Genomic DNA, 27,063 nt, shown 5'->3' with positions numbered 1-27,063 from the left:
CTACACAATCAATCATCCGCTCTGGAAAAAAAACAAATCTCGCTCTGTCTGGACCACTTCTGATAGTCATGTGACGCCACTTTGAGATGTTGACATTTGACGCCACATTTCAGCCAAAGAGTTAACCTTGGAGAAAAGTCTGTCTATAAAAAAAAAAAAAAAAAAAGCATATTTACAGACAGCGTTGCGCTATAACCCACGACCATAGTAGCCGATCAGAAGTCTAAAGAAAACAATTCCGGGCAAAGAACTGAAGATGAAGACAAAATACATGTAAACAAAAGACCGAAAACAAAAAAAAATTTGATTACTGGTGTGAACTTGAAGAGATGAACAAAGCAAAGTTCCATAATGCTGGGGCGTAACAGAGGTGAAACGCTCTGCGTTGTTATTTTTGGGTGATTTGTTGGATTTTGGTTGGCCGCAAATTTGACAGCAGGTTATAAATTCAAAAAGAAAAGATTACAAAAGTAATTCACTTTCACTCTTTTTTTTAGGTCACTTGTTGACATAGATTGACATTTAAAAATCCCATTCTAGTACTTTTCACCCACTATAAACAGTGACCAAGGATGGTCTGTTGGAAGTGTGTTTTCCAAAAATCTAGTCTTAATTGGTGCTAGGATGCAAGCGGTTTGAATAAAAGTGCTGCAGGGGTCTCAATTTCGGTAAATTCATATTTTGTGGCCATCTACTTAAATTCATACTTTAGTGTACAAAACCCAAAACCAGTGAAGTTGGCACGTTGTGTAAATGTATCCACATTGAACATAAAGGCTGTGCCCTCTTTACACAAAGTGATGGAAACACACTGATTCCACACTGCAGCGTTAAACAGACTGTTTTCAACCGGAAGTGAACTTGTGTGATGTCACATAAACCAGAAGTGGAAAACGCATTCTAAAACATTTACAAAACAAAAAGCTAAATATATTCAAACACACAAATAAAATAATATGGCTCTGATATGCCCGGGTTTAGTATTTCCTTAGTTGTTGAGTAATTCTGGTTCAGCGCCCTTGTTTGTTTTTCTTAGTTGCTATTGGTGCTGATTTTTGTCACCTGCCTCTGATTAGTGGTCGGGACGCTCACCTGCTCCTGGTTATTAATCAGAGAGCTTTTTATTCCTGCCTCGTGCTGCAATCTGCCTGGCGGTCTTGTTCGCAATACGTGACGTTTACGTTGTACTACTTGCTTCTTGTCCGCTCCCTGTATGCTCAGTGCCAGAGCTTGGTCCGCATTGCCGGCAGTAAGTCGGACACGTTTCCAGTGAGTGTTGGACTCCGCCAAGGCTGCCCTTTGTCACCGATTCTGTTCATAACTTTTATGGACAGAATTTCTAGGCGCAGTCAAGACGTTGAGGGGATCTGGTTTGGTGGCTGCAGGATTAGGTCTCTGCTTTTTGCAGATGATGTGGTCCTGATGGCTTCATCTGGCCAGGATCTTCAGCTCTCACTGGATCGGTTCGCAGCCGAGTGTGAAGCGACTGGGATGAGAATCAGCACCTCCAAGTCCGAGTCCATGGTTCTCGCCCGGAAAAGGGTGGAGTGCCATCTCCGAGTTGGGCAGGAGATCTTGCCCCAAGTGGAGGAGTTCAAGTACCTCGGAGTCTTGTTCACGAGTGAGGGAAGAGTGGATCGTGAGATCGACAGGCGGATCGGTGCGGCATCTTCAGTAATGCGGACGCTGTATCGATCCGTTGTGGTGAAGAAGGAGCTGAGCCGGAAGGCAAAGCTCTCAGTTTACCGGTCGATCTACGTTCCCATCCTCACCTATGGTCATGAGCTTTGGGTTATGACCGAAAGGACAAGATCACGGGTACAAGCGGCCGAAATGAGTTTCCTCCGCCGGGTGGCGGGGCTCTCCCTTAGAGATAGGGTGAGAAGCTCTGTCATCCGGGGGGGAGCTCAAAGTAAAGCCGCTGCTCCTCCACATCGAGAGGAGCCATATGAGGTGGTTCGGGCATCTGGTCAGGATGCCACCCGAACGCCTCCCTAGGGAGGTGTTTAGGGCACGTCCGACCGGTAGGAGGCCGCGGGGAAGACCCAGGACACGTTGGGAAGACTATGTCTCCCGGCTGGCCTGGGAACGCCTCGGGGTCCCACAGGAAGAGCTGGACGAAGTGGCTGGGGAGAGGGAAGTCTGGGCTTCCCTGCTTAGGCTGCTGCCCCCGCGACCCAACCTCGGATAAGCGGAAGAAGATGGATGGATGGATGGATACTTGCTTCTTGCTCTTTTTGGTTTACTAGTCAATTGCTAACATAGGTTAGAAACTTACAGGTGTTTTTTTGTTGAAACCTTTAAAGAAATGTTAGAAATAGGATCAGGATTAAGCGAGTATGTTTGGTTTAGTATTTCATTTGTTGTTGATTCATTCTGGTTCAGCGCCCTGGTTTGTTTTCTTCGTTGCCATGGGTGCTGATTTTTGTCACCTGCCTCTGATTAGTGGTCAGGATGCTCACCTGCTCCTGATTATTAATCAGAGAGCTATTTATTATTGCCAAGTGCCACAATCTGTCTTGTTCGCAACACGTGACAGTTACGTTGTACTACTTGCTTCTTGCTCTCTTTGGTTTACTAGTCAATTGCTAAGCTTTGCTGTAGCTTCTCGTGCCATCCGCACGTTTTCCTTTTTCGTGTTTTTGTCCTGTTTCTTTGAATAACGACCACCGCATAAACATGCGACCCCGACACGACATTAGATTTTATCTGGATACAGGATTTTTATTTTTTGCTATTGGGTGATAGGGCTTGGTGGAGGTCTGTGCTCTTCAAAGGCATTTCTAGTTATTTCCGTTTTTATATTATTTCTATACTTCATGATCAATTATTTGTATTCGGCGATTGGATGGGGAGAGATGTGGGGCCGTATTTATCGAGCGTCTTAGAATTACTCCTAAGAAGTCTGCTAAGAGTTGACTTATGAGTAAAGAAATTCTTCGCTGAAAGCTGCACTTAAAAGTTAGTTATCAAGCGTCTTACTCACACTTTCAGCGAAGTGTAGGACTGAATCTTAAGTGTCACACTCAAGGCTGAATTACGACATTACTATGTGCCGTAAACGGAATTTTAGGTGTCCATAGAAATGACCAATCACGGAACGGAATCTCTTGTCTAAGAATAAATAAATATCTTAGAAATATTTAAGTGGACAATGGGAGTGTATATTTTGACAATAAACTACAAAATAATACAAAACAAACAAACAATATTGGCAATGAATCAAAAATAAATGTTTCCTTTTCTTTCCAATTCATTAATTAGGCAACTAATTTGAAACTGGTGTGGATGGCTCTATATATACTAGCCCACTGCAGCCACATGCAGAAATAAACATGGAATCGAAAAGAAAATCCAAACTGGCGAGAGGAGGAGCAGTAAGGGCCATTATTGTTTCCATAACAATTCTGCTTACTGATGGTTGTGATGGCCCCAAATCCTCAGCGTTACACTGTTGCATTTTCCCAGTGGCGAGATATCGAAGCATTGTGATGACCTTTAGTTCTGCTGTGAAAGCTCTGCTGCGTGATGTTGCTGATGAGATGACGATCTGTGACAAAAACAATACCCGCTCTGTCTAAACGATACCGTTTGATCAGCTGCTCGTCATCAAACAAAGCCAGGACATCCTTCGGCTCCCTGAACGTTCGCGCACGTCTCTCTCGCCTCAGTGCCATCCCCCGCTGGCAACTCCTAACCACTTAGGACAACTCTGAAAGTCTCTTGAATATCGTGGAGAGTAGGAGTGATTCTTAGACTTAAAGGGGAACATTATCACAATTTCAGAATGGTTAAAACCATTAAAAATCAGTTCCCAGTGGCTTATTATATTTTTCAAAGTTTTTTTCAAAATTTTACCCATCACGCAATATCCCTAAAAAAAGCTTCAAAGTGCCTGATTTTAACCATCATTATATACACCCGTCCATTTTCCTGTGACGTCACATAGTGAAGCCAACACAAACAAACATGGCGGAAAGAACAGCAAGCTATAGCAACATTAGCTCGGATTCAAACTCGGATTTCAGCGGCTTAAGCGATTCAACAGATTACGAATGTATTGAAACGGATGGTTGTAGTGTGGAGGCAGGTAGCGGAAACGAAATTGAAGAAGAAACTGAAGCTATTGAGCCATATCAGTTTGAACCGTATGCAAGCGAAACCGACGAAAACAACACGACAGCCAGCGACACGGGAGAAAGCGAGGACGAATTCGGCGATCACCTTCTAACCAACGATTGGTATGTGTTTGTTTGGCATTAAAGGAAACTAACAACTATGAACTAGGTTTACAGCATATGAAATACATTTGGCAACAACATGCACTTTGAGAGTGCAGACAGCCCAATTTTCATCAATTAATATATTCTGTAGACATACCCTCATCCGCGCTCTTTTCCTGAAAGCTGATCTGTCCAGTTTTGGAGTTCATGTCAGCAGGCCAGGGAAGCTAGGGTCGTTAGGGGGTTTAGCTCGCTCGTCTGCGGGAACAAACTGCCGCCATTGCTTGCCGTGCTACCGAGGTCCTTTGTCCCTGAATTGCTCACACACTCCAGCAGATTCAATGGGGGTCTGGCAGCAGATTTCTTTGACCTTATCGTTGGAAATGCATCTGCTTTGAGTGTCGCAGGATATCCACACATTCTTGCCATGTCTGTCGTAGCATAGCTTTCGTCGGTAAAGTGTGCGGAACAAACGTCCAATTTCTTTCCACTTTCGCATCTTTGGGCCACTGGTGCAACTTGAATCCGTCCCTGTTCGTGTTGTTACACCCTCCGACAACACACCGACGAGGCATGATGTCTCCAAGGTACGGAAAACAGTCGAAAAAACGGAAAATAACAGAGCTGATTTGACTCGGTGTTTGAGAAAATGGCGGATTGCTTCCCGATGTGACGCCACATTGTGACGTCATCGCTCCGAAAGCGAATATTAGAAAGGCGTTTAATTCGCCAAAATTCACCCATTTATAGTTCGGAAATCGGTTAAAAAAATATATGGTCTTTTTTCTGCCACATCAAGGTATATATTGACGCTTACATAGGTCTGGTGATAATGTTCCCCTTTAAGAAAGTTGATAAGTAGCTTTTATTCTTAAATTTGAGAGTAGGACTAAATTTCGCAAATTCTCAGGACTTAAGTGTAAAATGGCACTCTAAGACGCTTGATAAATACGGCCCCTGCGCCTTAGTGTGGCATTCTGACCACATGCTTTTTGATTGATTGATTGAAACTTTTATTAGTAGATTGCACAGTACAGTACATATTCCGTACAATTGACCACTAAATGGTAACACCCGAATAAGTTTTTCAACTTATTTAAGTCGGGGTCCACATAAATCAAATCATGGTACAAATATATACTATCAGCATAATACAGTCATCATACAAGTTAATCAATATAAATTATATATATTAATATACATTGAATTATTTACAATCTGGGGTTGGAATGTGACAGGGGGGTAGGTTAGGTTGCTATCAGCATATTGCAGTCATCATACAAGTTTATCATCTGAGAAATGGACATTGAAACAGTGTAGGTCTCACTTTGTAGGATATGTGCAGTGAACATAGTGAGCTCAGAAAGCATAAGAACAAGTATATATATCTGATTATTTACAATCCGGGGAGGTGGGATGTGGTGGGGGGAGGGGGTTAGGCTAGGGTTGTACCTGCCTAGAGGTGTTCTTTTCGTGGAAGTGGTGGCACTGATGCAACTCCTATTAAGCGTGCCACTTCAATAAGAAGATCATTTATTGTCACGACACTTAAAAAAGTACGGCAAAATTAGTTTTCAGTACAACCTATGCAAGAACAGACAGAGTATACAGGGGGGAGACAGAACAGGAAGACTGATGGGTCGCCACCTAGTGACACCTGGTAAAATGTGACAATTTTTTTTTTCTCTAAATAAGCAATAAGTCATCTTTTCCATGCAAAATACATTCATGTGGTGCACACATGCGTCTCGTTGTCAGCACGGAGGCTCGCTGGCAGCTTTCGCTTTTCACGATGATGTCCTCTGTGGTGAGGAATGCTTCGACAAGGCGGCCAAACCTGTCTTAAGATGCCTTTTGTGTGCACCTGCATGTGTGTGTGTTTGTCCACCACACACACACACACGCACACAATAAGGCAACAGACCACTCCCGGCCCTTCGCGTGCTCACCTTTGACCTCTCATTGTCAGCAGTGCAGCTCTGGATTTTATCATGTTTTGATAAAGATGCGAGGCGCAGCCTTCTTTTTCTTTTGGCTTTTTTGTTTGCTCTATTTCCTTGTTGCTGCTTACGTAAAGCACCAATAAAGATAAAAGCAGCTTTTAATACCTGACCTAACAAAGATTAACAAACACAGGCTTCTCGTAAGCGGGCCAGGAACGAGGAAGAAGATGTAGAAAAGGAAAAGCAAAACAAAGGTTGGGATTTTCAGGTTTGTTTTATTGCACGCAATACGCACTTGAGCAGAATTGCCATGTTGGCCTCATGCTGCAGCTCAACTGACAGCTGACTGCTAAAATGAGCATGCTGAATCTGCACTATTTAATGCTACTCCCATTACTAATAGTAGGCTATTCGAACGTCTAAAACAGGGGTGTCAAACTCATTTTAGATCGGGGGCCACATGGAGAAAAATCTACTCCCAAGTTGTAAAATCACGGCACGAAAACTTAAAAATAAAGACAACTTCAGATTGTTATCTTTGTTTAATAATAGAACAAGCACATTCTGAAATTGTACAAATCATAATGTTGTTGTTGTTTGTTTTTTTACACTTACATGTTGCGGTTAATAGTATTCTATCTTTATTTGTAGTTATTTATATTTATATAAATATTATTATATAATGTTCATCAGTCAACTCATTGGTGTTAATTTTCAATCTACTGTATCAAGATAAAAAAAATAATTTCAGAATCAAATTACAGTTTATTATTTATGTACAGGGTTCATGCAGTTTGGGGACCCCTGCTGTAGACTATTCAATGTCATTGGTGTTTGCTTGTTTGTTTGTATCATCATTATTCATGTGTACATCATTCCTTACAAGAAATAACATTAATTATTATTGTTTACTTGTTTGTATCATAATTCATGCATACATCATGTTCATTAAAACAACAACCTCCCGGCATGATGGACCGATGCACCACTGTCCTCTTGGGGGCGTATATACGGCTCTGGCATGACAACAACCTAATGTAAGGGCTCATGCAAAGCCAACAGATCAAGCGTGTAGCTTTCATTTTTAAGGAAACTTATTTGATTTTTTTCCATTTTATAATTAGCCTATTGAGTCAGACTGCCGAGAAATATGATGAACATTTCCAAGCATTTACAGGCGCTTCACCCAAAATTCAAGCATTTTTTTCAAACCTTGAAAACACAACATTAAAATCCAAGAATTTTCAAGGTTTTTAAGCACCCGTACGAATCCTGTATGTAGTTTGATCATTTTCCTCGACTGATGTACTGACATCATGTGGTTTATTTTGTACATATGTAGCATCATCTACAAAGATACAAATAATTGATATTGCAACATCTAGTGGACACATTAAGAACAGCTGTTTCTTTCATTCAAAATGTTCAGGTACATTTTTATACTTAGCAAACTCATCCCGTGGGCCGGATAATACCTGTTCGCGAACCTTATAGGGCCCTCGGGCCGTACGTTTGACACCCCTAGTCTAAATAATGCCAATAGAAAGATGAATTGTACATCATAGCAGATCCCTGATTTTTAATAATTGTATTATAATTAGAGATGTCCGATATTATCGGCCGATAAATGCGTTAAAATGTAATATCGGAAATTATCGGTATCGTTTTTTTTATTATCGGTATCGGTTTTTATTTTTATTTTTTTTCATTTTATTTTTTTTATTAAATCAACATAAAAAACACAAGATACACTTACAGTTAGTGCACCAACCCAAAAAACCTCCCTCCCCCAAACCTCATTCACACTCATTCACACAAAAGGGTTGTTTCTTTCTGTTATTAATATTCTGGTTCCTACATTATATATCAATATATATCAATACAGTCTGCAAGGGATACAGTCCGTAAGCACACATGATTGTGCGTGCTGCTGGTCCACTAATAGTACTAACCTTTAACAGTTAATTTTACTAATTTTCATTAATTACTAGTTTCTATGCAACTGTTTTTATATTGTTTTACTTTCCTTTTTATTCAAGAAAATGTTTTTAATTAATTTATTTTATTTTATTTTATTAATTTTTAAAAGAAAGTACATTCACCATACCTGGTTGTCCAAATTAGATATAATAATGTGTTAATTCCACGACTGTATATATCGGTTGATATCGGTATCGGTTGATATCGGTATCGGTAATTAAAGAGTTGGACAATATCGGAATATCGGATATTGGCAAAAAGCCATTATCGGACATCCCTAATTATAATTAAAACTATTGAGAAAGAAAGTTGGACTCCGGTAGTTAATTATTTTTTTTAGAGATAGGAGACTGTGGTATATTGAACAGAACAACATGAGCGTCAACTTTAATGGACCCCTGCTTTAGAACGAAATGTTTTTTGTGCTTCTTTCGCAAGAATAATCACCTCCATTTAGCTTCCCAAAAAGAACTCATTAGCAACTCGCGGAACAAAGATGTCTCTGAGACAAAACCTAATGAAGGCGAGCGCATCACAAAGGCCCACACGGGAGGTGCACGGTCAAACAAAAGAGTCGAGGCGGTCAGCGTGTCTCTATGGGGTCCGCTCGCCGAGGGCCCCGCATGGGTGGGCGCACGCTATGACTGGAAGGGCGGCTGGAAGTGTGATTGTAGCGACTCTGCGGCGGGACACACACGAACCAAAGAGGAAGCGGTCCCAAAATGTGTTTAAATTAGGGCTGGGGGGAAAACAATGCGTTAACTCATGTGATTAATTACAACAACAAAAAAATCCTGTACAACAACATGGCTCATATGAGGGTTTGTGGTCAAAATCCAACTTCCACCATCCTAGTCACTGCTGTTGTGTCCTTGAGCAAGACACTTAATGCCACCCACACTGGTATAAATGTCACTTAAATGTAGATCATGGGTTTCTCAATGCAAAGCACTTTGAGTCACTTGAGAAAAAGCGCTATATAAATGTACAAACCCCGTTTCCATATGAGTTGGGAAATTGTGTTAGATGTAAATATAAACGGAATACAATGATTTGCAAATCATTTTCAACCCATATTCAGTTGAATATGCTACAAAGACAACATATTTGATGTTCAAACTCATAGACATTTTTTTTTTGCAAATAATCATTAGCTTTAGAATTTGATGCCAGCAACACGTGACAAAGAAGTTGGGAAAGGTGGCAATAAATACTGATAAAGTTGAGGAATGCTCATCAAACACTTATTTGGAACATCCCCCAGGTGAACAGGCAAATTGGGAACAGGTGGGTGCCATGATTGGGTATAAAAGTAGATTCCATGAAATGCTCAGTCATTCACAAACAAGGATGGGGCGAGGGTCACCACTTTGTCAACAAATGCGTGAGTAAATTGTTGAACAGTTTAAGAAAAACCTTTCTTAACCAGCTATTGCAAGGAATTTGGGATTTCACCATCTACGGTCCGTAATATCATCAAAGGGTTCAGAGAATCTGGAGAAATCACTGCACGTAAGCAGCTAAGACCGTGACCTTCGATCTCTCAGGCTGTACTGCATCAACAAGCGACATCTGTGTGTAAAGGATATCACCACATGGGCTCAGGAACACTTCAGAAACCCACTGTCAGTAACTACAGTTGGTCGCTACATCTGTAAGTGCAAGTTAAAACTCTCCTATGCAAGGCGAAAACCGTTTATCAACAACACCCAGAAACTCCGTCGGCTTCGCTGGGCCTGAGGTCATCTAAGATGGACTGATACAAAGTGGAAAAGTGGTGTGTGGTCTGACGAGTCCACATTTCAAATTGTTTTTGGAAACTGTGGACGTCGTGTCCTCCGGACCAAAGAGGAAAAGAACTATCCGGATTGTTATAGGCGCAAAGTTGAAAAGCCAGCATCTGTGATGGTATTGGGGTGTATTAGTGCCCAAGACATGGGTAACTTATACATCTGTGAAGGCGCCATTAATGCTGAAAAGTACATACTGGTTTTGGAGCAACATATGTTGCCATCCAAGCAACGTTACCATGGACGCCCCTGCTTATTTCAGCAAGACAATGCCAAGCCACGTGTTACATTAACGTGGCTTCATAGTAAAAGAGTGCGCGTACTAGACTGGCCTGCCTGTAGTCCAGACCTGTCTCCCATTGAAAATGTGTGACGCATTATGAAGCCTAAAATACCACAACAGAGACCCCCGGACTGTTGAACAACTTAAGCTGTACATCAAGCAAGAATGGGAAATAATTCCACCTGAGAAGCTTAAAAAATGTGTCTCCTTCGTTCCCAAACGTTTACTGAGTGTTGTTAAAAGGAAAGGCCATGTAACACAGTGGTGAACATGCTCTTTCCCAACTACTTTGGCACGTGTTGCAGCCATGAAATTCTAAGTTAATTATTATTTGCAAAAAAAAAAAAAAGTTTATGAGTTTGAACATCAAATATCTTGTCTTTGTAGTGCATTCAATTGAATATGGGTTGAAAATGATTTGCAAATCATTGTATTTCGCTTATATTTACATCTAACACAATTTCCCAACTCATATGGAAACGGGGTTTGTAATTTATTTCACATTTTGTCAATAAAATTGCATTTGTCTCCAAATAATAGTCTTTTTTTTTAAACTAATATAAATTATGCAAACAAGTAATATGGTTAATTCCAATTCAAAATTGTGATTAATCTGATTCAAATGTTTTATCATTCGACAGCACTAGTTTAAATGACTTCCAGTTCACCCTCAAGTCCGCCAGTGTTGACGATACAGACCAACATCTTTTTTTTGTTGTTGTCTAATATATTCAACAATTCCAACTAAAGGGGCTCAAACTCTACTTGACCCATTGAAAGTGTACAGTATGTCAAGTGCGTTGACAAACAATGGCTCTTATTGACGTTTATGATTCAGCGAGTACAGTTGGCACAAGTTTATTGGGACCATCAGTGTTGTAAATCTCAACACAACCCTGTCTGTCAGCACACACGCACACACACACACACACACACACACATGCGCGTGCACGCACACACACACACATGCAAACAGCTGTAACCACATGCTAATAGACATTCCAACATGGGAATGCAAATATCGAGATTTCACCAGATAGACAGGTCTGGTGATGACAGTATCGTGCATATGAGCTGCATTGTTCTAAGAAAAGTCTCAGTGCTCCATGAAAATGTTGCACAATATATTGTTTTTTTCATTATTCGCAGCCTTTATAAAATTAGCTTCACTTTAATAACTGGTGATTTGCCGTAGGTCAAAGTTAACAGCCTAATTGTTAAATCCCGGTGCACTGTATTTTAAAGGTGACCTACGATGATGCTAACCTATATTTAACACACTTCCTTGTGGCCTAGATAATATGGATGAAATATGCCTTGGTGTTTACGTAAATTCTAGTTCACAGTCATATTTTTAACCCTCCTTCTGCATATGTCTGCAAATGGTTTATGTGTGGAGGCCTTTCCTTCAGATTGCAAATAAAACCTTCAACGCTCGCCCTCTCGAAAAAGTGGCAGAATTTGTCTTTTGAAAATGTGCACCGTTAAATATACATCTTGAAGACACATTTTTTTCCCCAGACACGGACAAAATCACACTTTACACACGGTACACAGATTCACCGGTCACAACATTAAGTACACCATGTGTGACGCACAAAAAATAATACTTTATTCTACCTTCTCTTGTGTTTCCTCGAACCGACTGCTAATGTCGCAATTACTTTTTCATCTTAGTTTCGTGGCTACTCCAATTTCATAATGGCTGAAAATGTTAAATAAAATGTCAAACAAATATTTTATAGACATCAAAGCAGGTGGGAGGGCATGAGACGGGACTAAATAACACGTCAGATTGCAGGAAAACATCTCTACTCAGCAGAGTTAAGATTAGGCTTGCTGACACACAACAGCATGTACGAGAAAGCCCCTATAAGTACGTCCGTCAATCTGTGACATCACAAATGGGCCACTGTTGAACAAAGACTGCAAAAGACAGTGTTCAGAGGCATGCAGAAATCTGTGCAAGCTCACACCCAAATGCATGAACCTTATGATAGTGGCGCTTTATCATTGTTATGTAACATTGTAAGAACATTAATAATAACCACATAGATCCATTCATGTATCCATATATTGCCAGTTACAAATAGCTTGTGCTCAGCTAGAAACAAGTGGAATTAAAGATGTCATTACTGTATGAATATATATATATATATATACACAGTATTTTTTGGAGTATAAGTCGCTCCGGAGTATAAGTCGCACCGGCCGGAAATGCATAATAAAGACGGAAAAAAACATATATAAGTCGCACTGGAGTATAAGTCACATTTTTTGGGGAAATTTATTTAAAAAACCCAACACCAAGAATATACATTTGGAAAGGCATTTTAAAATAAATAAAGAATAGTGTACAACAGGCTGAATAAGTGTACGTTATATGAGGCATAAATAACCAACTGAGAACGTGCCTGGTATGTTAACGAAACATATTATGGTAAGAGTCATTCAAATAACTATAACATAAAGAACATGCTATACGTTTACCAAACAAACTGTCACTCCTAATCGCTAAATCCCATGAAATCTTATACGTCTGGTCTCTTACGTGAATGAGCTAAATAATATTATTTGATATTTTACGGTAATGTGTTAATAATTTCACACATAAGTCGCTCCTGAGTATAAGTCGCACCCCCGGCCAAACTATGAAAAAAACTGCGACTTATAGTCCGAAAAATACGCTATATATATATATATATATGTATATATATATATATATATTTATATATATATATATATATATATATATATTATTATTTATTTTTTTTAAATATATATATACACAGTACAGCCCAAAAGTTTGGACACACTTTCTCATTCAATGCGTTTTCTTTATTTTAATGACTATTTACATTGTAGATTGTCACTGAAGGCATCAAAACTATGAATGAACACGTGGAGTTATGTACTTGGTGAAATAACTGAAAACAAGTTTTATATTCTCGTTTCTTCAAAATAGCCACCCTTTGTTCTGATTACTTTTTCGCACACTCTTGGCATTCTCTTGATGAACTTCAAGAGGTAGACACCTTAAAGGGTTTTCACTTCACAGGTGTGCTTGAAGCTCATCGAGAGAATGCCAAGAGTGTGCAAAGCAGTAATCAGAGCAGATATACTGTTAAAGGCATACCAAATAATAATAGAGATATCAATAAAGAAAATTGACTGAATGTGGGCATAGAAGGCATGACGTGCTATCTGACGGGGCAGAAGTGGGAACTGATGTCAGACGCCACCTGGAGACTGTGTCAGCCGGTTATATTTTTGCTGCGGCGCCACCGCGTAGATTATTTCCTAATTTGTACAGTTTTTTTGTGCATTTATCATTGGCCTGTGGAAAACTGGGACAAACAGAGAAGTACCAGAAGGAGTGTTGCGTGTAAACTGCAGCTTCCAACAATCTGTCACTAGCCCGTAACTTTTGGGTAATACAGTTATTGTATAAACTTCGGGTGGTATAGATTTGATCGGGTTGTGGTTTTGAGTGTTTTTGTGTGGGTGTTGTCGTCGTTGGGTTACGTGGACGGTTGGGGGGAGATATTTATTATGCGGGATTAGTTTGTTTTATTTTTAAAAAAAGCCTTGTGTTGCGAATAAAAGTCAGTTTATTTATGGTTTATTACATTCCCAGTTGAATAGCTTTTAAATAGCGTTGTGGCAGCAACACCCCAAGTACGTGGGAGCGTTTGTTACACATTTATAAGTCAGAAGAGAGGAAAAGCATATTCGGTCGCCTTGATCTTGTCGTTTGAACTTTGAGAAAAACTTCTCCTTGACTTCCACACCCAGGACCTGGTGCTGGAGGGATTATGGAGCTCAACTCCTGTAGCGTGAGACCACCTTGGAATCTCCTTTTGATTGTAGTGATAATTTTTTGATAATTTGCTCCGATCAAGGTTTTATGCTGAATATTCTGATACCGATCATCCGTGAGTGAGATCGGCCGATACTAACCAATCATATGTATTAACTGTACGGTTTTCACTTTATCTATGGTGAGTGTTATTGACAGTTTAAGAATGTCAACACAATATTTGAACTACCGTATTTTACGGACTATATGCCGCACCTATTTTCCCATGCTTTGGCCACCGCGGCTAATAAAAGCGTGCGGCTCATATATGGATTTTTCTGCGCTAACGGCCACAATGTTTTGTATTCAACATATAGTTTTCATAAAACACAGACTGAGACACTGAACATGTGTGTTATTGTTTGTGCTATGGCGACATTGTTTGGACGAGTTTGCTCCCTGCAGGTGCTGCGGGTTGAACATGTATTTCCTGTTTCGCGCTTTGAACCGGAAGTATATCCTGTTTTGTCGACTATGCGTGTGTAGTAATGCTGCTCAGAAGGATTCTTCATTTATCACTCCAAGCAACGTTTGCAAGTTTTACAATACAACTAAAACAATTCATACTTACTTAGCTGTCTCATGTGTGATGTCTGTAGGAGTGTTTTCATGCATATTTGTACATGCTATCGTAATGTAATCAAGCTAGCGCCGTTAGCATTAGCGAATATTTGAACACATTGACAAATATTTGTGTTGATTGAGACTTTTATTAGTAGGTTGCATATTTTGAACTTCCGATGGCATTCTGTTCGTATAGTTTTAGATTTGTAAATTCACCAGAATGTCACCGTGGAGTTTTTGAGTCTGTTTAGCTGTTTAGAGACGTGGGTTCATGACGATGACTTCTGTTTTGTTTAATCATCCATTTTACTGCCGTGTGACAGGCACCATTCGAAAATAATCAAAATATGTAAATAAATATTTCGAAAATCGTTCCTACCGGTATATATCTGTGGGTTATGGTCCGGTGCGGCTAATATATATATATAAATATTTTTTTTATTTTGAATTATTGTGGATGTGGCTTAAATACAGAATACGAAAAGTACCGTAGTTCCTCATTTGCTTATTGTCAAAGTCAATACTACACAATAACTGAACAAAAGAAAAAATTACTATCTGACAGCTACTCATTTAAATACTTTGGTTTTTTGCACTGATGATTAATCATTAACAATTATTTTGAGAAAAAAAAAGTTTTTCAACAAAAATTGCAGCACACTTCCAATACACTATTAGACTTATTCAAACGTGTTGTTTATGTTTAGGTGAGCAGAGGTCACATGGTTTCCAGGAGCGTCCATGTTTCCACGTGCCCGTGAATGCAGCATCACCACAGTAACACTGTAGAATCCCTCATTGTGTGCTGTGTGTACTCTCCGTTGTCGAAGAGCTGCCGTGCGTATGTGTGTTCATGGAAGGGGGAGTATATTGAGAGAAGGGACTGTTCAAGAATCAAAAATAGCCAGCTGTGGGGAATCCCCACACACACACACACACACTTGTATATACTCACAAGGTCTGGCCTTCGCCTGACAAAAAGTTTAGACATGAATACACAATGAGATCACTATTTTAAATGCATGTGTTTTTGGACTTTTTGTGGACATTTTACCTCAAAGGTCTGGCAAAACGCCTTCTCATTGGCTGAAATGAGGATTATTGGTCACAGCGTTGCCTGTTGCTTTGGCATGCACTTGACAATCGTTGCTATGGTCGCTTGATGGAGATGTCTTTGATTCCGGAGTAGGAAAACATGTATTTAAATAAGCAAGTGCACATTTATTAGCGGGTGTCCTTAAAACAATAAAGATAAACCGCGTGTTAATTATGTCTGAACATGGTGCTGATAAAACCACGTGTTATTATCGCCCTGTCAGCCAAAAAGGGCCGAAGATCTTGCACCCCCTCCTTTGAGCGCTTGTAATGAGGACGTGGCGAATAACAACAACAGCGCCTTATCACTTTGGAAAGCTTTTTGTCACTTTGTTGCTCCTCACCATGCACTCATGAGGCCGTGCAGTGGGGAGTGGTCTGTGTTTTCACAGCTGGGGTGCAGAGGGACACGTCTCCCCCCCCCCTGAAGACACACTGTGAGAAATATGTGGTTTGAGCTATCACGCTATTATTATCATATATTTATGCATTTAATTAGTTCCCCACCTAAGCAATAATGCTTTCAAGACTAGGATCATTCCACCACTTTTTTAACCTTTTTAAACTCTTTAGAGCCCCCCCTAAAATTAATTTATGGTTATTAGAATCATGAGGACACATCAATAACCACACTGTCAGAGGTCTTGTTCCAGTGTGTCGAAACATATTTTGTTATGACTTCAGAAGACAAAAATGTCCAAAGTGGACCTCGATATTTCAACATTTGTAACTATCCTAGTGCCCCCAAAAGTGGTAAAGCCCAGTGCTACCAAGCAGACGGTCCGTCTACCTTCCGTTCATTCCATTTCCAATTCTAAAACGCAAATCAAAAAATAAAAAAGGGCCGTTTTTCGATGTTTATTATATATGGCAGATTTTAAAACCAACAAAAAGGGGTTGATTTTCATTAGAATATTGCCATACAATTGGATTTTGTGCTGTTTTCCTTTTTATGGATTTTTATTTTTCCAGATAAACACAAAAATCTAAAAAAAATTGCAAAAATGCGTTTTTATCTGTGACAAATTGAACCGGAAGCAGTATTTTAGCCTTTCATTCGCGTTTAGCATGTTTTTAGCATAACGGTAACATCTTTGTTCAGCAGGCGTCCTAAAAAACAAGTTTCAGACCATTTTTTCTATTTTCATTTCTGAAACAAAAGTTGAACAACTATTTAATGACACTTTTTTATACATAGGACTCAATAGGACTCCTGCTGAACAAAGATGTCACTGTTGTGCTAAAAACATGCTAAACGCAGAGGAAAGGCTAAAATACTGCTTCCAGTTCAATTTGTCATCACACAGATAACCACAGATTTTTGCAAATATTTTGGCGTTTATCTGGAAAAATTCAAATCCATGAAAGCAAAACAGCACAAAATCCAATTTTATGGCAATATTTTAATGAAAATCAACCCTTTTTTGTTTGTTTTAAAATCTACCTTATAAAATAAAAATATAAGATATATATAAAATCATCACACAGAAAACCACACATTTTTGCAAATTTTTTGGCGTTTATCTGGAAAAATTCAAATCCATGAAAGCAAAACAGCACAAAATCCAATTTTATGGCAATATTTTAATGAAAATCAACCCTTTTTTGTTTGTTTTAAAATCTACCGTATAAAATAAAAATATAAGATATATATAAAATCATCACACAGATAACCACACATTTTTGCAAATTTTTTGGCGTTTATCTGGAAAAATTCAAATCCATGATAGCAAAACAGCACAAAATCCAATTTTATGGCAATATTTTAATGAAAATCAACCCTTTTTTGTTTGTTTTAAAATCTACCGTATAAAATAAAAATATAAGATATATATAAAATCATCACACAGATAACCACACATTTTTGCAAATTTTTTGGCGTTTATCTAGAATAATTCAAATCAATGAAAGCAAAACAGCACACAATCCAATTTTATGGCAATATTTTAACGAAAATCAACCCTTTTTTGTTTGTTTCAAAATCTACCGTATAAAATAAAAAATAGAAAAACGGCCCTAATTTTATTTTTTGATTTGCGTTTCAGAATTGGAAATATAATGAACGGAAGGTAAACGGACCACAGACGTTTCACTTCGGAAGTTATGTGTTTGTTGTTGCAGTCAATCGTACCACTTGTCTGTCTGGCTTACTTTTTACTCGCCTCCCTGACGCTACCCTTGCATTTAATCATCGTTTAGAATTTTGCCATAATCGCCATTAGGGGAGTAACGATCTGTTTTAACCACGATTCAATTCGATCCAGAATTTGGGGTTGCCGCTACGATTCAAGGAGGACTCAATGATTTTAAGGCCATGTCCACATGAACACGGAGAGTTTCAAAAACGCATATTTGGGGTTAAAACAATGTCCATCCACACAAGTGTAGTTTCAAAACGGTCTATGTCTACATACAAACACATACACCTGCTGTCATGCACATTTTTCCAATCAGAAGCCTGAAAAAAGCAGCAACAGATGACTTGATGGCATTACACTTCCTATTATGGGTTGTACTTGTATAGCGCTTTTCTACCTTCAAGGTACTCAAAGCGCTTTGACACTACTTCCACATTTACCCATTCACACACACATTCACACACTGATGGAGGGAGCTGCCATGCAAGGCGCTAACCAGCACCCATCAGGAGCAAGGGTGAAGTGTCTTGCTCAGGACACAACGGACATGACAAGGTTGGTACTAGGTGGGGATTGAACCAGGCACCCTCGGGTCGCGCACGGCCACTCTACCACTGCGCCACGCCGTCCCTTATTATGTTTGTTTTGATATACTAGACCAGGGGTGTCAAACGTAAGGACAGGTTTTATCCGGCACGCGGAATGAGTTTGCAAAGTATAAAAATTTGCCGAAATTTTTGAATGAAAGAAACTGCTGTTCTAAATATGTCCACTAGATGTCGCAATAGCAATTATTTGTATCTTTGTAGATGATGCTACATATGTAAAAAAAAATAAACCACATGTTAGTGCACCAGCCGAGGCAAATGAGCAAACTACAGAAATAACATCCTGTAATATGATTTTGATATTATTTTTTTATTTTGATGGATTGAAAATTAACACCAATGAGTTGACTCTTGAACATGATCATATACTTTATTCAGAAAGTATGAATAACAACAAATAAAGTATTCTATTAACCCTAAAATGTAGGTGTAAAAAAAACCCAACAACATTATGATTTGTACATTTTCAGAATGTGCTTGTTCTATTTTTAAAGAAAGAAAACAATCTGAAATTGTCTTTATTTTTAAGTTATCGTGCCGTGATTTCACCAGTCCGGCCCACTTGGGAGTAGATTGTTCTCCATGTGGCCCCCGATCCAAAATGAGGTTGACACCCCTGTACTAGACGTACACAATGACACGTACATTATCTTTAAAACCAGCCTGCACGTACACAGAGCCCTGGGAACATTATTAAAGAGCGAATGCACGCCTGTGCTGCTGAAACCCAACACTCATAGAATTATAACGTGTTCAGCACACACTAACGAGCCAAGGACACACTTTAGCATGTTTAAGGGGATTATAAAGCATTTAATCATGGATATAGTGCAAAAGTTCATGTGCAATGAAGTGTATATTGTCTTTATTTTTTATATTGTCCTGGGCATGACGTTAAAGTGCATCCGGCAGTGGAGGCTCCTTTATGGGGTCTTGGGGCACTAGGTTAACCCCTTTACTACTGTTACCCCAGGTGGCCCTAGGCAAAGGCCTAGTACCTGACTGCCTCCTAGCCAGGGATACGGTGAAGACCTCAACGGCGGAGCAGGCGGAAGACGGTAGGTTTTATGAACCACCACAAGGGCACCCCCACATCCATGTGGGCCCAGTTATGAGGAAATAACAACCCAAGACCTCAACGGTGGAACAGGCGGAGGATGACTACTAACTAGGGATGTCCGATAATGGCTTTTTGCTGATATCCGATATTCCCATATTGTCCAACTCTTTAATTACCAATACCGATATCAACCGATACCGATATCAACCGATATATACAGTCGTGGAATTAACACATTATTATGCCTAATTTGGACAACCAGGTATGGTGAAGATAAGGTACTTTTACATTTTTTTTATAAAATAAGATAAATAAATTAAAAACAGAGGGGTTAGTGCGTCTGCCTCACAATACGAAGGTCCTGAGTAGTCGTGAGTTCAATCCCGGCCTCGGGATCTTTCTGTGCGGAGTTTGCATGTTCTCCCCGTGACTGCGTGGGTTCCCTCCGGGTACTCCGGCTTCCTCCCACCTCCAAAGACATGCACCTGGGGATAGGTTGATTGACAAGACTAAAATGGTCCTAGTGTGTGAATGTGAGTGTGAATGTTGTCTGTCTATCTGTGTTGGCCCTGCGATGAGGTGGTGACTTGTCCAGGGTGTACCCCGCCTTCCGCCCGATTGTAGCTGAGATAGGCTCCAGCGCCCCCCGCGACCCCGAAGGGAATAAGTGGTAGAAAATGGATGGATGGGTGGAAAAAAGAAAGTAAAACAATATAAAAACAGTTACATAGAAACTAGTAATTAATAAAAATGAGTCAAATTAACTGTTAAAGGTTAGTACTATTAGTGGACCAGCAGCACGCACAATCATGTGTGCTTACAGACTGTATCCCTTGCAGACTGTATTGATATACATTGATATATAATGTAGGAGCCAGAATATTAATAACAGAAAGAAACAACCCTTTTGTGTGAATGAGTGTGAATGAGTGTAAATGGGAGAGGGAGGTTTTTTGGGTTGGTGCACTAATTGTAAGTGTATCTTGTGTTTTTTATGTTGATTTAATTTAAAAAAAAACAAAAAACGATACCGATAAAAAAACAAAAACGATACCGATCATTTCCGATATTACATATTAACGCATTTATCGACATCTCTACTGCTAACCCTATGGAGCGTCACAACGGCTGGGATGGCGATGAAGGCTGCAGCAGAAAAGGGTCCCCAGTCGTCTTGGACTCCATGCCACTGGACCCTGACCCGGATCTGTCTAAGATCGTGTGGTGACTGTCTGTGCATCAGTTTCCCCAAGTCACGCACAGGCATCCTCCATAAAGGGATACACCCCTACCAGGAGGATCGTCATACTCGCTTCGAGTGACCGCCGTTGATGATATTGTCTTTAATATTAGTACTCACTACAAGGAGGATGCTACATCATGTTTTTTTTAGTTGCTTGGTCACTTTTTACACGCGAGCACGGTCTCGCCCGACTCCATCTACAAAAATGGAAGCAAGACACGTAAGTTGACTTCATGATTTGTCGTTAAAAAAGGACTAAAAACATGAGATAATGTTGCACCGATCTTATGACATAAAGCAGAAAGTCTTGCTTGTCAAAGTTGTTCCATCAGGTGGAGGTTCCACAGTGATCGTATCCAAAACAGCTGACTGTCATTAGCGTTAGAGTGTCGCAAAGCCTCTTTTGATGTGTATTTTTTTTATTAATGTTCAGTGAAAAGAGCAGCATATGTACGTTCAAACATACAGTAAGTCCTCTTATAGTGTGTTTAAAGCGTTGTTGAGCTTGGAAATGACAGAGCATCACATCACAAGTCTCCGTGTGTGCCGTGTACACGCATACGCTCAGCGGAGAGTTTTGGATCTCTACACTTAAACCAGCGTTTGCAAAAGTCTGCGTTTTTAAAGACAAAAATATGCGGTTGCGTGTGGACAAGAGGCCTCAACGCAGAGATAAGTAAGCGTTTATTAAGTATCTGTGTTCGTGTGGACATGGCCTAAATCGATTCAGTAACTTCTTAACAAAACTATTCAAGCAGTGTGACTGTGAAATAAATATTGGATACTGGACCCTGCAGGTGAAGTTACTTATTCCTGTTATTTCTTGTAAGGGGATTATGTATAAACTAATTATAGATACAAACAAGCAAGTTAATGATTAATGGCCAATGCATTCACGTCTTATTTGAATAAAGTGCAACCAACACATTAGGTTGAACGAACAAAATTCAAGCAATTTTCAACAAAAGTACAATAACCAACATTTTAACAGTAGATTTACCTGCTACTTCTGCCTTTGTTGTCCAGCATACAAATAATCCAAAATTATTAACAAAAATAAAGTGCAACCAACATGAATTCAGCCTATTAACAGTAGGTTTACTTGAGAAATTAAGTGCAACTAAATCTTTTCAGGTTAAATGAGCAGTGCTTTGACCTGCCACTACTCACATCAAGGACAAGTTTCAGTGACACACGGACAAAAAGTGATGAACAAAGTTATAACTTTTTCAGTTATGAATATCTAGAGGTGGGAATCTTTGACCACCTCATGATTACGATTCAGAAGTTACTATTCGTTTTTTTTAAATCTTTTTTTCTTTTTTTCTTGTTTTGTTATTTATTTATTTATTAGTTATTTTGTTTTCTTTTTTGGGGGGCAGGGGGTCATGTATGTGTGTGTGTATGTTTGTATACAAATATGCGTATCGTTGGTTTTATTTGTTCATAACACTTTACTGTATTTGTGTATAGGGGTGTGTGTGTGTGTATGTATGTATGCATGTATATATATATATATATATATATATATATATATATATATTTTTTTTTTTTTTCTTTTCTTTTCTTCACTGACTGTTAAGATTAGTCTTATTGAAATGTGTCGTCTTGTTAAAGTTAAAAGTTAAAAGTTAAAGTACCAATGATTGTCACACACACTAGGTGTGGCGAAATTATTCTCTGCATTTGACCCAACACCCTTGATCACCCCCTGGGAGGTGAGGGGAGCAGTGAGCAGCAGCGGTGGCTGCGCTCGGGAATCATTTTTGGTGATTTAACCCCCAATTCCAACCCTTAATGCTGAGTGCCAAGCAAGGAGGCAATGGGTCCCATTTTTATAGTCTTTAGTATGACTCGGCCGGGGTTTGAACTCACAACCTACTGATCTCAGGGCGGACACTCTAACCACTAGGCCCTGTTGTTTGTGGTGTTTTGTGGGCATTTGCATTTCCAACAATTGTACTGCTGTAAATGTGTAAAAATTTAAAATCCGAAATAAATCTTAAATTAAAAAAAAGAAGTTACGATTCGATTAAAAATCGATTATTATTGATTATTATCTTTAATTTATGTATGTTTGCGCAATTTAAAAAACTTTTTTTTTTCACTAAATAAGCGTTACAACTTTTGAAAACATTGCATTTGAAACAAGAAACAGTTGACTTACATTTATTCGTGGAAATGTGTGCAACACTGGAACATAAGTGCCCTGTAGTAAAGGAGCTGCTCATTCTCGGTGAGGTGGCTCGCTGCAGTCAGCCACATTTTATAACTATCTGCATTAATTTATTTACTGTAAATAAATCGATTATCGACGTTTACTAATCTATTTTATAATCATCCAAGTGCGAATTGCGATGCATCTAAAAATCGATTATTTCTCCCCACCTTTATAAATAACTATTTCTAACTTTTTCAACAATACCAAAATACAGAGAGTGTTTCTTACACTGTTTTCAACCTTCCTTCTCAACATGGTGCGTCTGCAGACTTGCTCATCTGTCACTTCCCTTTTGTCCATCGCATCGTTTGTGGTGTAAAGTTAAGTTGTGGCTTTATATTATTGTGTTGTCTCATTTCTCTTTCTTGTGGCTTTTGCATGAACGTTTTGGGGTTGTTATTTATAATCTTGGCTTGTGACGGTTGTTATGACCTTTCTCGACCACCGGCGATAACCGCCAGTTTTGTTTTTATAACACCACAGATGGACAGACAGACTTGAATAACGTTTAACATCCTTATTATTAAAAGTGTTAAACTTCATATAAAGTCTGCCGTTCTTAAATTCAATGTTTTCTTTTTTTCAAGTATCGATAAATCCGACGTTGGAGCTATAGCCGTCTTCAGGAAGGCTAAATTGCCCAGCACAGATTTATAATGTTAGGGCTGTGAATCTTTGGGCACCGCACGATTCGATTTGATTCTTGAGGATAATAATTCGATTCAGAATCGATTCTTGATTCAAAATTATTCTCAATTCAAAATCCATACTTTTTAATAACATTGGGTGCCAGTTCTATGATTAATTACATTCCTCCATAAAATAGATGAACAGATGTGATACATTTCTATATTACTTAAAAGAAACCTGGTTTTGTTAAATAAAATTTGACGCAAACATTTAATAAAGTCAAATACAAATAAGGCAACAAGAGAAGTATCCAACATTTCTCTTTTCTAAAGTAAATATTTCCAGCATATATGGGCATCTACATCAACAATATGATTTCCCTGAGTGGCTGGACAGGTCAGATTAAAAAAAATAGATTAAATTAAATTAAAAAAATTAAAAATTGGATTTTGGGGACGGAGTGGTGCGGTTGGAAGAGTGGCTGTGCCAGCAACCTGAGGGTTCCTGGTTCGATCCCCAGCTTCTACCAACCTAGTGACGTCCGTTGTGTCCTTGAGCAAGACACTTCACCCTTGCTCCTGATGGCAGCTCCCGCTATATGTGTGTGAATGGGTGAATGTGGAAATAGTGTCAAATAGCTTTGAGTACCTTGAAGGTAGAAAAGCGCAAAACAAGTATAACCTATTTATCTTTTTTTTTTTTTATCAATTAAGAATCGTTACAAATAAGAATCGCGATTAAGTCGAAAATGTATATACCGGTACTTGAAATATAGGAATATAAATCGATCTATCGATATATCTATCAATCGTTACAGTTCACCTCTAATCGCCATACATACAGTATATACAGTATTGTACTTAAAAAACACACAAACGTGCAGTTACACAACATGTCTTGATTGTCAAAGCTTCTTTCTGTGCCCTCTGCTGAACTCTTAACTGCAGCATCCTGCAGATAGCGCCATCAAACCACTTTCTATTTAAATTACCATTTAAAAAAAAAACAACATTATTTTAATTTGAAACAGAGAAAATAAAATTGGTATTACGCGGGGTCACAAATGTTGAATACTTTCCGAAAATGAGGTGCAGCGTGAAAAATATAGCATGAGGTTATAGGAAAAAAAATATAACTTTGATTTTAATGGAGCTGTGTGAGCACAATGCGACCGCATTGGTCCAGAGCAGTGGTTCTTAACAGGGACGTCCGATAATAGCTTTTTGCCGATATCCGATATTCCGATATTGTCCAACTCTTTAATTACCGATACCGATATCAACCGATATATACAGTCGTGGAATTAACACATTATTATGCCTAATTTGGACAACCAAGTATGGTGAGGATAAGGTACTTTAAAAAAAAAAAAAAAAAAATAAGATAAATAAATTAAAAACATTTTCTTGAATAAAAAAGAAAGTAAACAATATAAAAACAGTTACATAGAAACTAGTAATTAATGAAAATGAGTAAAATTAACTGTTAACGGTTAGTACTATGAGTGGACCAGCAGCACGCACAATCATGTGTGCTTACGGACTGTATCCCTTGCAGACTGTATTGATATATATTGATATATAATGTAGGAACCAGAATATTAATAACAGAAAGAAACAACCCTTTTGTGTGAATGAGAATGGGGGACAAAGGTGTTTTGGGTTGGTGCACTAATTGTAAGTGTATCTTGTGTTTTTTATGTTGATTTAATTAAAAAAAAAATCATAATTTACGATATTACATTTTATTACATTTCATTTTGACATCTCTAGTTCTTAACCTTGTTGGAGGTACCGAACCTCACCAGTTTCATATGCGCATTCACCGAACCCTTCTTTAGTGAAAAATAAAATGATGGGGTTTTTTTCAAATTCAAGACAAAGTTATATGTTTTTGGTAACACTTTAGTATGGGGAACATATTCTAAGTAATAAAGACTTAATTTAGAGTTATTTGGTTAGGGTTAGGGTCAGGGTTAGAGGGTTAGGGTTATAATAAGGCCATGCCTAATAAGGCATTAATAAAGTATTTAATAATGATAAGTTAAGAGCCAATATGTTACTAATTTGTATGTTAATAAGCAACTAATTAATGATGAATATGTTCCCCATACTAAAGTGTTACCATGTTTTTTTTTTACTGGTGCACAAAATGAAGCGTGCATGAACATCTCCTTGTTCAAAGAACAAAACCAACACAGTGCATTAACTCACAACAAATTACACACCTGCAAATCAGTCAACTGTTGCTGTATCCTTAATACACCGATAAGGAGAAGTTTGTATTTACACGATGAGTCGGGTGTTTTTTGACCTCCTCCGAACCCCTGAGGCCGACTCACCGAACCCCTAGGGTTCGATCGAACCCAGGTTAAGAACCACTGGTCCAGAGGGGCAATAAATACAAACACCTTCTAATATAAGGGTTAATTTAAATATATATATACTTCAAAAAGTGTCCATGTATTGAGAATATATATGAGAATGCAAACTTGCACACATTCAGGCTGACATCACTTCTTCTCTGCGTATGCATAACACAAGTGAAAGTATTTGATCTGCATCGTGGTGTTTCGATTCGCCTTCTTGTCATTTTGTGCACCTGTATGCACTTTCATTTGCCCTGTGTGCTTTATCGATAAAGTGCATTGCCTTGCAAAACAACACGTCCAGTAAGCAACATGATGAGTTTGGTGCGTCAAGGGTTAAAAAGGCCGAGGCGTATAGTTCCTGCTTGCAGACAGGTCTTACCTGCGATATGGACATGTTCAGGTAGACAAAGAGTCCGGTGGTGGAGGCAACCTGCAGCACCACCACCACGACCACCACCAGGGCCACCCACATCTTGGAGGGCGCTTCCCTGCGTCCTGCGCCGGGTCCGCCGGCCGGAACCATCATGTAGGTGGTGGACTCGCTGCTCACAGATCGGAAGTAATCCTGGTTCTGGTTCTGCTGCTGCGCGCTCGGGGCGGCCATGGCGCTCCCGACGCATGGAACCCGGGAGAAGAGCGGCGAGGCAGGGTGGGCGGGAGTGGCTGGATGGGGTCAGGGGCCCAGGGTGGGGGGAGGAGGGGGAGGAAGGGGGTCCCTCCAGGACTTTTTTTTTTTTTTGGAGAGAGAAAAGTTAGATTTCCATGCGAAAGGAGGGAAGGAGTTAAAGCTCCATGTCCTGCTGTGCGCTTTCCAGCTGCCCGGAGCCGAACTGGAGCTGCAGAGCAGGCAGAGAGGGGCTGGTTTAACCTCTTCATCACCCGGGGGGGGGGGGATGGCGACGACGAGGAGGAGGAGGAGTAGGAGGACTAGGAGGACGGCGCTGTCTCACTCGCAATAGGCGATACTGCAAAAGTTGGTGTCGACCCGATACCGCGTATGGCCGATACAGAAACTTTTTGCTTGAAATTCGTCAAGATCTGGGGTCCCCAAACTT

General features: G+C 39.4%; 1 protein-coding gene across 1 annotated transcript in view; it reads right to left on the bottom strand.

Moving 5' to 3' along the window:
- Nucleotides 1–26,855, bottom strand: part of tnfsf10l (TNF superfamily member 10, like) — an 81,456-nt gene extending 54,601 nt beyond the window's left edge. The window contains exon 1 of the mRNA XM_061960918.2: nt 26,388–26,855. Coding sequence (XP_061816902.1) covers nt 26,388–26,612 — 225 coding nt within the window. The 5' untranslated portion in view covers nt 26,613–26,855. The remainder of the gene's footprint in view (nt 1–26,387) is intronic.
- Between the last annotated feature and the right edge of the window lie 208 nt (nt 26,856–27,063).

Source organism: Nerophis lumbriciformis, linkage group LG05 (genome assembly GCF_033978685.3).
Source record: "Nerophis lumbriciformis linkage group LG05, RoL_Nlum_v2.1, whole genome shotgun sequence".
In the NCBI taxonomy this organism is placed as follows: domain Eukaryota; kingdom Metazoa; phylum Chordata; class Actinopteri; order Syngnathiformes; family Syngnathidae; genus Nerophis; species Nerophis lumbriciformis.
This window is presented reverse-complemented; position numbering and strand designations above follow the sequence as displayed.